General features: G+C 43.0%; 1 protein-coding gene across 1 annotated transcript in view; it reads right to left on the bottom strand.

Moving 5' to 3' along the window:
• Nucleotides 1-1929: 1929 nt before the first annotated feature.
• TRIM8 (tripartite motif containing 8) overlaps nucleotides 1930-12015 on the bottom strand; it is a 93078-nt gene continuing 82992 nt past the window's right edge. The window contains exons 4-6 of the mRNA XM_056529619.1: nucleotides 11538-11569; nucleotides 9029-9144; nucleotides 1930-4076 (exon numbers count right to left, since the gene is read on the bottom strand). Coding sequence (XP_056385594.1) covers nucleotides 3469-4076; nucleotides 9029-9144; nucleotides 11538-11569 — 756 coding nt within the window. The 3' untranslated portion in view covers nucleotides 1930-3468. The remainder of the gene's footprint in view (nucleotides 4077-9028; nucleotides 9145-11537; nucleotides 11570-12015) is intronic.

Genomic DNA, 12015 nt, shown 5'->3' with positions numbered 1-12015 from the left:
AGATACAGATATTGGAGACACAAGCTGGATTTTCTAAGAAATTTAATTTCTAAACTATATTCCAAAAACCACTTGGTTTTAATAAGAAACAACTGGGTGGATGAACCCACTTCAAAGCAGCATACACATGGCGGAAGGAGAGAAGGAGAACATAAAGGTGCTTAAACCCTAATCAAACACACAGTAAAAAACAGTCCCCTGATCCTAAAGTCTGTCCTTAATAATGTATCAGGCTTCAAATGTGTTACGAACATTGCAACCACTGTTTGCAAAATATGTGAGTTCCCTACTACATATGTCATATTGGCAAGTATAGAAAAGCTTGCATTAGTGCATAAAAGACTGCATTCACCACATTTTTTCCAGCCTTTTGTAATACTAAATATATATATAACTGGAGTACCCCTTTAATGTGCATGTTCCTGTCTCATTACATCCACTTTCTGTCAGTTTCCCTTGGTAGCAGGCTACAAGACTGGTCTCACGTTTGTATAAATCTAGTGGGTCAGGTACCAACATTCAGTCATTGTAAAAAAATTGTTTCTCCAGTCTCGACACAAGAAAATGCCTGTCCTGCCAGTCACTGGCTGAGGTGGTCCACCACTGTGGCAAATGATTACTTAAACAAGCACTTTCTGTGTGTCATGACAATGATTAGGAAATTGAGATTAATGGGGACCCGGGCACTATCAGTATAGAAGGGGCATGGAATCTGTGAGGTGAGAATTGCTTTTTCAAATTTTTTATTTACCCTTACCCAGACTGCCCCCCTTTTATTTTATTCCACTGGACAATCCCTTAGAAACACAACTAAGATGTTGGTCCGGCAGCAGGATACCTGTATAAATCGGTTGGCAACTACATTGAGACTTGCCTGCTGCTAAAGCAAGCAGAATATGGATGTGCCAGATGTTCTTTGCAAGTCTATAGGACTTCCAGCAAGTCCATATCCACAGGCTACAAAACTGCCAGCAGATGTAAACACATCAAGTCGCCAGACAAATATGGGAGTTGCGCTTTAATGTATAAAGATGTTATAGAGAGTACGAAAAATATATCTGTCTATTCAAAAGTAGTGGCACACCTGCCCATAGGTTATTTGTGGTATTATGACTCCATTGACTTATTTGAAGCTGAACTACAAAGCCAGATATAACAAATGGACAGGTGCGATGCTATAGGGGAAAAAAAACTGCTGTGTTTTCTAATCCTGTACAACCTCTTTAAATGCACAGTTATGTTAGACATTTTGAAGGCTAAACCAAATCCCTAACCTTCATCCACCCACACCCTTCCCATCATCCATCTCCTCTCCTCCTTGGTTGAACTTCATGGACATGTGTCTTTTTAACAGTATTAAAGGAGAACTCCAATGAAAATTTACTTATCCCCTATCCACAGGATAAGTAGCTGATTGCAGAGGGGTCCCAGCAGCAAGACCACTGCTTTGTCAGTGAGGCGCATGTGTCGTCTACTGGTAGACAATACACGCTCCATTCATTTCTATAGGAGCGCCGATAATGCCCGAGTGCTGTACTTGGGTACCGTGAGTTCTAAACTACCCCCGCTGTCTGCAGCACACGCTCCTCACTGAGCACCGGGGCCCGTTCATGGGGGTACCAGTGGTCGGAAGTAAATTTTTTCTGTATTTTTCCTTTAACTATGTATCTATGTAAAGGTTCTTTTGCACTGGCTGATCATCAGGAGAATGAGCATTCAAAGGAACACTCATTCCCAATAATCGGTCCTTGTAGAAAGCCAATGATCAGGCAAGAAAACGCTTGTTTGCTGGCTGATCGTCTCTTTTGTGCAGCCATTTAAACCATTATAAAAGGATGATATGCAGCCGACAAAGATGACGTTTGTTTGGTCCGGTCAATATTTCCCATACATGTAGATTTGACAAAAAGACAACAAAAATCCAACATATAGTTTATAAAAAGATTTTTTTATTTCATTTTTGTTTTGACCAAGTAAGCGGGACTGCTGCTTTAAGAGGAGCGTGGTATGAGTATACCTCCAGAACCAACACTGACATAGAAAAAAAGGCAAAAAACACAGGAGCATAATACCGCACATCAGTTGGTTATCATGCAGTACTTGTTAGATCCATTGCTCTGATGTCCAATTGGTGCCCATTTTTCAAGTGCCTTAAAACAAACCTTTCACCGTTAGAGTCCCTTAGCAACATACAGTACAAAGTCTTATTGCTGTAATATTACAATATGGCATTAAATGATTCAGTAATTAATGCTGCAGATAAAAAGAGAAGAAAAAAGTGCTTGGACCTTATACTGTACATACATACATTTTTATTTTATTTTATTATTTTTTTGTTCTTTTTATAATTATGTTTGTGGCACTCCAGAAATTATTTTGTCTGTAAAGCAAAACCTTCTAATTTTTAAGTGAAAAATGTTGAATTGCACTTTTAATGTGTATTTGGAATGTTAACAAAAAAAATAATTAAGAGACAACTTTTTAAGCTAAAAGACCATTTACCATGTTGGGCCTTACGTATGCATGTATGCAATTCTATATAATCTACAACTATAACCTTGGTCCATGGAGACTGTATACAGAGGAAAGATTATTTTGCAGATTTTTAATGATTTTGCTGAATTACATAGGATCAAAGTTTTGACAAAAATTACCCTGTATTTCATCTTACTATATATACAACATTTAACATTTCCCAGTCCCTGCATTTTTTTTTTATTTCTAACATAATAAAAATATAGCAATAGTCTTATCTGATAGGTTAGACTTCAAGTAAAGGTGCAGAAGAGAGAAATGTCATGTTCCGTTTATGCATTGGTGTTCTAGATTAGAAAGCGCCATTTGTAACTCCACTCTAGTAGAATGTCTGTCTCTTTACCGCATGACCTCTTTGTAGGAGATGAAGATTCCCTCCCTGCAAACATAACTTTATCGTTCCCTTTTTCGTTTACTTTGCACTTGTCAGATAATTGTGTATTTACACGTTTCTAAAACATAAAATAAAAAACAGTGTCTCTATGATAAGTGGCCTTTTAACTTAAAACTCCTATCACGAGAAATGGTTATTTCTAAAGCAACATAGTCAACTAAACTGATACTAACAAAGAAAAAAAAACACACACAAAGAAAACCTTAACAATGGTTTGTATCAAATGATGAAACATCAGCGGAAGCTTCGAAGCACTGAGAAACCAAAATATATCTATTAAAAAACAAACAAAAAAATAAAATTAAAATAAAACGGAAATAACTAATTGGTTGTTATTCTAGGTGGGGGGTGGGGGGAGGCATACACCATTGTCCAGAGTTATCTGAGTTAAAGCAAAAGTATAAAAACAATCCTGTATTAACCATATTCAGAAGTGAAACGGTTGTCCACCACTAAACAGGGTTAAGGTTGTTCTGTTTCGAGTGTTGGGGTTTCCTTTTTTTGTATGCATATTAAACAAGGCTAGCTTGCTGTGAAAGTTAACTGGTGACGTAGTGCTTTGTTGCGGGCTGCCCATAGACCCTATAGAAATCTTGACGGCCATGTTGCTGGGTAGCATCAATCCATTCTCTGACAGCGAGTCCTGGAAGAGACTGTGTTACTGAAGGTGTGGGTGGAAGAGGATGAGAGTATTCTTGGGAAGAGACTGTCCATGGAAAGTGGCCAGACCTAGGATATGGTTGGTGCCCACTGTGGTTAGACACTGAGGAGCAATAACAGTTGTCCACAGAGCACACCAGGATCTTGCGTCCTCCATACTGGGAGAGGACAGATTGCTGAGATGATGAACTGTTGGGGTAATGGGAGGGATTGAAGACAGAATTGGAGTGGACCGGCTGTGGGCCGCTAGGAAGTCCTACAATATGCTGGGTAGAGCTGCAAGGCACCATAGGTTGTGCCGACTGACCCTCCCCAGTGGAAGATCCCTGGCTTATGTACTGGCCACTAACTGTTCCAGGGGCTGAATCAAGGAAACTGCTTTCCGGAAATGCAGTTGAATGTTTGCGTTTCTCTGCCCCGGAACTGCTAACATTGCAGGAATACATAGGAATGCTCTGCAAGAATGGCACAGGGGTGCTGAACGGGCCTACAGCAAATGAGACAAGAAATACATTAAGTAGGGGCACACAGAAAAGTAAGCATTGTGCGAAAACATTTAGAACATATGCTAGGTCATTCTAATACCATAATACTATCGATGAGGGTTAAGCTGCACTACCAGACACAACCTCTGGACAAGAGTGGTACTGTTTCTAGATAAAACAAGCATGAATACTGTAAACACCATATTCCTCTACCACTGAATGGTAACATTCACAGCATTTTATTGTAATTATTGTGATTCAAGAGCTCATTATACTTAGCTATTCCTGACCATCTGATCTGCCTCAGGCCAGTATCATGTGGGTGCAATACGGTAGCAGTTTTGCTTGCGTTTTTCCACCACAGGTCTCAGCTCCAACGTATTTCTAATGACCCGAACTGCAATTATGCTTCTATGTTACAGCTGTTAAAAACTGGCTTTAGGGCATGTTCACACTTTGCCGATGCGCTGCAGATTTGCTGCAGGTTTTGACTTAAATATTGACGTTAATTGAGGAAATCCTTAAAAAACCTGTATTGCATCTGCCATGTGTAAACACACACCTAAATGAGAAATCTATATGCATGTTGAGAGAGTATTCTGATTTAAGTAAGGTGCAGCCTGTCTGTTTATAATACTGAAATGTCATCATGAAATGACTGGTGTCACTTTCTGGTTTCACTACAGCCTATAGCAAATCCTTGTGAACATTTACTCTTAGCCAGCTATTGTCTTATTTCTCTTTTAGTATTATACATATTTCCATGATATGTTTAAATGATGATACAACAAGCAGCCATCATGTTTATACCTTTGGATTGAGGGCATATAAACAGGGGATATATAGACTAGAAATGAGCGAACTTACAGTAAATTTGATTCGTCACGAACTTCTCGGCTCGGCAGTTGATGACTTATCCTGCATAAATTAGTTCAGCTTTTAGGTGCTCCCGTTGGCTGGAAAAGGTGGATACAGTCCCAGGAGACTCTTTCTTAGGACTGTATCCATCTTTTCCAGCCCACCGGAGCACCTGAAAGCTGAACTAATTTATGCAGGATAAGTCATCAACTGGTGAGCCGAGAAGTTCGTGATGAATCAAATTTACTGTAAGTTTGCTCATCTCTAATATAGACCACAGGCAATGAGGCATTATAGAATACAACATAACACTTTCAGTACATTTATTTGTATTTGGTATTCATCTGGAAATCCCATAACAATTCTCAATAAATGAGAACTTAAAGGGGTTGTCTGTCTGGACAATCCCTTTTTTCATATTACACTATACTATAACTTTTAAAAGCTTTAGATGACCAGTTAATGGAGGGGACCCATCTCCATGCCCCATTCCTTTAATGGACTTTACTGTAAGGGTTGTTCTGCTGGCAGGGTGGCCCTTACATTGGATCATTCCCTATGTCTTCTGTCCTTCCTCCAACTGGTGATGGAACACTGTACAAATAATCATATCATACACTGCGAGTAAAGGCAACATTTAGTAACCAAATAACAGCTCTTTACATAAAATATTCTAGGAACCATGCTATACAATGTCTAAAGATAACTGTTCTAGAAAAATTATTGAGATTTGTGATGGTCAGAGTGGTGATGTGGTAGAGTGCAAGAATAGTGATGTCAGAGCTTCAGAGTAGCGATGTGATAGAGTGTGAGAGTAGCGATGTGGTAGAGTGTGAGAGTAGCGATGTGGTAGAGTGTGAGAGTAGCGATGTGGTAGAGTGTGAGAGTAGCGATGAGGTAGAGTGTGAGAGTAGCGATGTGGTAGAGTGTGAGAGTAGCGATGTGGTAGAGTGTGAGAGTAGCGATGTGGTAGAGTGTGAGAGTAGCGATGTGGTAGAGTGTGAGAGTAGCGATGTGGTAGAGTGTGAGAGTAGCGATGCGGTAGAGTGTGAGAGTAGCGATGCGGTAGAGTGTGAGAGTAGCGATGTGGTAGAGTGTGAGAGTAGCGATGTGGTAGAGTGTGAGAGTAGCGATGTGGTAGAGTGTGAGAGTAGCGATGTGGTAGAGTGTGAGAGTAGCGATGTGGTAGAGTGTGAGAGTAGCGATGTGGTAGAGTGTGAGAGTAGCGATGTGGTAGAGTGTGAGAGTAGCGATGTGGTAGAGTGTGAGAGTAGCGATGTGGTAGAGTGTGAGAGTAGCGATGTGGTAGAGTGTGAGAGTAGCGATGTGGTAGAGTGTGAGAGTAGCGATGTGGTAGAGTGTGAGAGTAGCGATGTGGTAGAGTGTGAGAGTAGCGATGTGGTAGAGTGTGAGAGTAGCGATGTGGTAGAGTGTGAGAGTAGCGATGTGGTATAGTGTGAGGGTAGCAATGTGTCAGAGTGTGACAGTAGCGCTGTGGTAGAGTGTGAGAGTAGCATTTTGGTATAGTGTGACAGTAGCACTGTGGTAGAGTGTGACAGTAGCACTATGATAGAGTGTGAGAGTAGCCATGTGGTATAGTGTGACAGTAGCGCTGTGGTAGAGTGTGATAGTAGCATTGTGGTATAGTGTGACAGTAGCACTGTGGTAGAGTGTGACAGTAGCCATGTGGTATAGTGTGACAGTAGCGCTGTGGTAGAGTGTGAGAGTAGAGCTGTGGTAGGGTGTGAGAGTAGCATTTTGGTATAGTGTGACAGTAGCACTGTGGTAGAGTGTGACAGTATCACTATGATGGAGTGTGAAAGTAGCCATGTGTTAGAGTGTGAGAGTAGCGATGTGGTAGAGTGTGAGAGTAGCGATGTGGTAGAGTGTGAGAGTAGTGCTGTGGTAGAGTGTGAGAGTAGCGATGTGGTAGAGTGTGAGAGTAGCGATGTGGTAGAGTGTGAGAGTAGCGCTGTGGTAGAGTGTGAAAGTAGCGATGTGGTAGAGTGTGAGAGTAGCGCTGTGGTAGAGTGTGAGAGTAGCGATGTGTTAGAATGTGGGAGTAGCGCTGTGGTAGAGTGTGAAAGTAGCGATGTGGTAGAGTGTGAGAGTAGCGATGTGGTAGAGTGTGAGAGTAGCATTGTGGTATAGTGTGAGAGTAGCGCTGTGGTAGAGTGTGAGAGTAGCGATGTGATAGAGCGTGAGAGTAGTGCTGTGGTAGAGTGTGACATTAGCACTGTGGTAGAGTGTGTCAGTATCACTATGATAGAGTGTGAGAGTAGCGATGTGTTAGAATGTGAGAGTAGCGATGTGGTAGAGTGTGAGAGTAGCGATGTGGTAGAGTGTGAGAGTAGCGCTGTGGTAGAGTGTGAGAGTAGCGATGTGGTAGAGTGTGAGAGTAGCGATGTGGTAGAGTGTGAGAGTAGCGCTGTGGTAGAGTGTGAGAGTAGCGATGTGGTAGAGTGTGAGAGTAGCGCTGTGGTAGAGTGTGAGAGTAGCGCTGTGGTAGAGTGTGAGAGTAGCGATGTGGTAGAGTGTGAGAGTAGCGATGTGGTAGAGTGTGAGAGTAGCGCTGTGGTAGAGTGTGAGAGTAGCGCTGTGGTAGAGTGTGAGAGTAGCGATGTGGTAGAGTGTGAGAGTAGCGCTGTGGTAGAGTGTGAGAGTAGCGATGTGGTAGAGTGTGAGAGTAGCGATGTGGTAGAGTGTGAGAGTAGCGCTGTGGTAGAGTGTGAGAGTAGCGCTGTGGTAGAGTGTGAGAGTAGCGATGTGGTAGAGTGTGAGAGTAGCGATGTGGTAGAGTGTGAGAGTAGCGCTGTGGTAGAGTGTGAGAGTAGCGATGTGGTAGAGTGTGAGAGTAGCGCTGTGGTAGAGTGTGAGAGTAGCGCTGTGGTAGAGTGTGAGAGTAGCGATGTGGTAGAGTGTGAGAGTAGCGCTGTGGTAGAGTGTGAGAGTAGCGATGTGGTAGAGTGTGAGAGTAGCGCTGTGGTAGAGTGTGAGAGTAGCGATGTGGTAGAGTGTGAGAGTAGCGATGTGGTAGAGTGTGAGAGTAGCGCTGTGGTAGAGTGTGAGAGTAGCGATGTGGTAGAGTGTGAGAGTAGCGATGTGGTAGAGTGTGAGAGTAGCGATGTGGTAGAGTGTGAGAGTAGCGATGTGGTAGAGTGTGAGAGTAGCGATGTGGTAGAGTGTGAGAGTAGCGCTGTGGTAGAGTGTGAGAGTAGCGATGTGGTAGAGTGTGAGAGTAGCGCTGTGGTAGAGTGTGAGAGTAGCGCTGTGGTAGAGTGTGAGAGTAGCGATGTGGTAGAGTGTGAGAGTAGCGATGTGGTAGAGTGTGAGAGTAGCGCTGTGGTAGAGTGTGAGAGTAGCGCTGTGGTAGAGTGTGAGAGTAGCGATGTGGTAGAGTGTGAGAGTAGCGCTGTGGTAGAGTGTGAGAGTAGCGATGTGGTAGAGTGTGAGAGTAGCGATGTGGTAGAGTGTGAGAGTAGCGCTGTGGTAGAGTGTGAGAGTAGCGCTGTGGTAGAGTGTGAGAGTAGCGATGTGGTAGAGTGTGAGAGTAGCGATGTGGTAGAGTGTGAGAGTAGCGCTGTGGTAGAGTGTGAGAGTAGCGATGTGGTAGAGTGTGAGAGTAGCGCTGTGGTAGAGTGTGAGAGTAGCGCTGTGGTAGAGTGTGAGAGTAGCGATGTGGTAGAGTGTGAGAGTAGCGCTGTGGTAGAGTGTGAGAGTAGCGATGTGGTAGAGTGTGAGAGTAGCGCTGTGGTAGAGTGTGAGAGTAGCGATGTGGTAGAGTGTGAGAGTAGCGATGTGGTAGAGTGTGAGAGTAGCGCTGTGGTAGAGTGTGAGAGTAGCGATGTGGTAGAGTGTGAGAGTAGCGATGTGGTAGAGTGTGAGAGTAGCGATGTGGTAGAGTGTGAGAGTAGCGATGTGGTAGAGTGTGAGAGTAGCGATGTGGTAGAGTGTGAGAGTAGCGCTGTGGTAGAGTGTGAGAGTAGCGATGTGGTAGAGTGTGAGAGTAGCATTGTGGTATAATGTGACAGTAGCGCTGTGGTAGAGTGTGAAAGTAGCGATGTGATAGACTGTGAGAGTAGGAATAAGCATTTACCTTCCAGCATTTTCCTCAGCTGTTTCTCCTTCTTCGAAATCTCAGTCAGGAAGAGCTTGGAGTTCAGATGTCCAATTTTGGGTGGTGGAAGGCTTCCTCCAGTGCAGGTCTGACTCCTGTTATCACAGAAAACAGGGTATCCACTGTATCAGGGATCACTCATGGAGAACCATAATAATACTGCAGCTCATTATGGCTAACATTAATGCATTACTGTTCCCAACTTTCAAACCTGGAACCAGACTTATCTCATTACAGCAATACAAGTTCATGGGTATCTTAAGATTATATTGGACAGTCTGAGCTGCCCACGGCAGGGTCTATCACATGGCTTGAGCACTGTGCGGGATCATATATATAAGATCGATGGATCATTCATGTGGCCCTTTGCAGCAATAAGCCGTCAGCCACTCATCCCCAATTATACAGCAGCTAGCGATTTTTTTTAGCACTTCAGAACTTTTGTTTGTTTGTGGGCTGATCTTTGACTCTATTACACAAGGTGATGCCAGCCTGTTTGGCCAACAATAGCCTCATGTAACAGGCCCCTCAGAGGTTGCAACAGATAAGCATTCCTTACTTAGGGCCCTTTTAGACATGCTGACTGATACCCCATTACGAGCACCAATAGTGTTGATTGGCACTTGTTTAAAGAGGTTATTTCACAGCAAAATGATCGTGCAGGTAGGGCGGCACAAATTATTGTTTGTGCATCCTATTACTTCCATTATATGTTGGCCCCACATCTCCTATTACATAGGGAGATGTGCATCCGGCAAACAAAGATTCTTTACCCTGCTAAAATAATGTTATCAGCAAACAAACTGGGCCTATTACATAGGGCAATATCAGCCTACAATCACCTCATTTATAAGGTCCCTCTCAGTAACAATCCAAGCTCCTTTAGTCCCTTGTAAGAACTTGTATATGGTACTGTGGAAAATGCTGTCTTTGTCAAAGCACCAGGTTAAAAAGTAATTGTCCTCAAATAAACTTTTCTAAACTAACTCAGGCTATGTTCCCTAACCACTCCTAACACCCCTCCCAGCCTTTACAAAGCTTTAACTCTGTATCTTACCATTCTTCTTGCTCACATAGTGCAATCTCCCAGCAGGAGAAAGTGGGTGTTTCCCAGCAGGAGAAAGTGGGTGTTTCCCAGGAGGCATAACATCACTGAAGCCTGCTGGGAGACCACTTCTGCCCTAACATAGTTGCAGTGCTGTGATGGAAAAAGACCTCAAGCTCTGTGCAGCTTTCAGTAAAGCTCTGTGCATGTTTTAGTGAGGCTCTTTGCAGCTTTCAGTGAGGCTCTGTTGAGCTGTCAATCAAGCTCAGTGCAGAGAAACACTTTTTTTGAGTTTGGTCTTCTGCCAGGCCAGGAGGAGACCAAACTCACTGTTTTAATTGTGGCAGGGAACAGAACAGAACCACCAAGTGGCAATTTTTTTCTATTACATTTTAAACATATTTATGTTGATAATTTTAAAAGCAAGTGAATGGGGAAGTGTCTGATAATTACACAAGGAACTTTTATTTGGTGACAGGTATTCTTTAAACAAATTGTTTAAAAATATGCTTCCGCTGGTTTCCTTTGGCTTATGTGAGATCACTTTAGAAGAACTTATGGAGACCTTTCCTATGGAGAAGCTTTCTTGTTTTTCTCAGACTGTATTCAGGTGTGGTGGGTTGGCCTGCAGAGACTAGTGTTGGTGGTTGCTCCTTAAAGGGGTACTCCGCCCCTAGACATCTTATCCCCTATCCAAAGGATATGGGAGGGGGCGTGGCGGTCATTACGTCCCCTGCCATAGACTTGCATTAAGAGGGCGGGTCATGATGTCACAAGGGGCGGAGCCATGACGTCACGCTGCTCTGTCCCCTGTATCGCCCGTCATTATGCACAGAGCAAACTCGCTCTGTGCAGTAATGATAGCGGGGAGCCACAGTGGCGATCCCAGGGGTCCCCAGCAGCCGGACCCCGGCGATCTGACATCTCATCCTCTATCCTTTGCATAGGGGATAAGATGTCTAGGGGCAGAGTACCCCTTTAAGGCCATAACTCTTTGGAGCAGTTATGGCCAGTTACCCACACTAGCTGTAGTTCACTTATATAAAAAAAAAAAAAAAAAAAAAAAAAAGGAATTCCCATAAATATGGCCATGATTCTTGTGAAAATGTTGCAAAAAGTAAACGGCTAAATTTCAGTGAATTTTCTGTGAATACCTGGTAGAACCCATTAATAGGAAATAGAAATAGATAGGTTTTCCTATTACCATTCAAATTTTACAAACCATACAAAGAAAATATGTATGCCTACAAAAACTATGCCTAGCACATGTCTTTATCCATGATTACACAAACACAGACATTGCCAGTGAAAGCCACTCTCCAATCCTCCAACCCTCCCTTTATGCCCTTAATCTCCCAGACTAAACAAACCACTTTACCTAGGAGACTACCAGTAAACAACATATGTAGCATAAAACGGCACTGCCTGAAATTTTAATCTTACCTGTCCATCAGGATTTTCACAGACTTTGTATTCTAGGAAAAAGAAAATCAGGTAAGTGAGGTTGTCGTACAGGTATTGTGTGGCCTAATTCCTGAGACAACTGTCTCGCCAGCTGTATCGGTCATAGATCACCAAAGAACAGTCATATTATTTCATCCACATCAGCAATAGAAGCAAACGTTTCAATGAATTCAGTCTACTGCTGACAATATTTGGGTCACATGTAGTATCAAGAGCTGAAAGGTATCCTTCTAAATGTTGACCGTTTTGATTGGATCCTACTTTAGGAGGCCATGTGCTCATTTGGATCAGGTTAAGGTCAAAGACTTATTACAGACCGAAATTATTGCAAATCTGTAGTATGTGTACGGTCCTAGAGACCAGCTATGTATAGCAAGAGGTCTTACCAACACCATTAGTTAGTCTTCTCCTGATCTCAATGTGTAGCAGAGACTATCTTCTCTAATGTTCAGAGCTG

Source organism: Hyla sarda, chromosome 7, assembly GCF_029499605.1.
Source record: "Hyla sarda isolate aHylSar1 chromosome 7, aHylSar1.hap1, whole genome shotgun sequence".
NCBI classification, from domain to species: Eukaryota; Metazoa; Chordata; class Amphibia; order Anura; family Hylidae; genus Hyla; species Hyla sarda.
The sequence above is the reverse complement of the archived record's forward strand: the minus strand, read 5'-3'. Positions and strand labels throughout refer to the sequence as shown.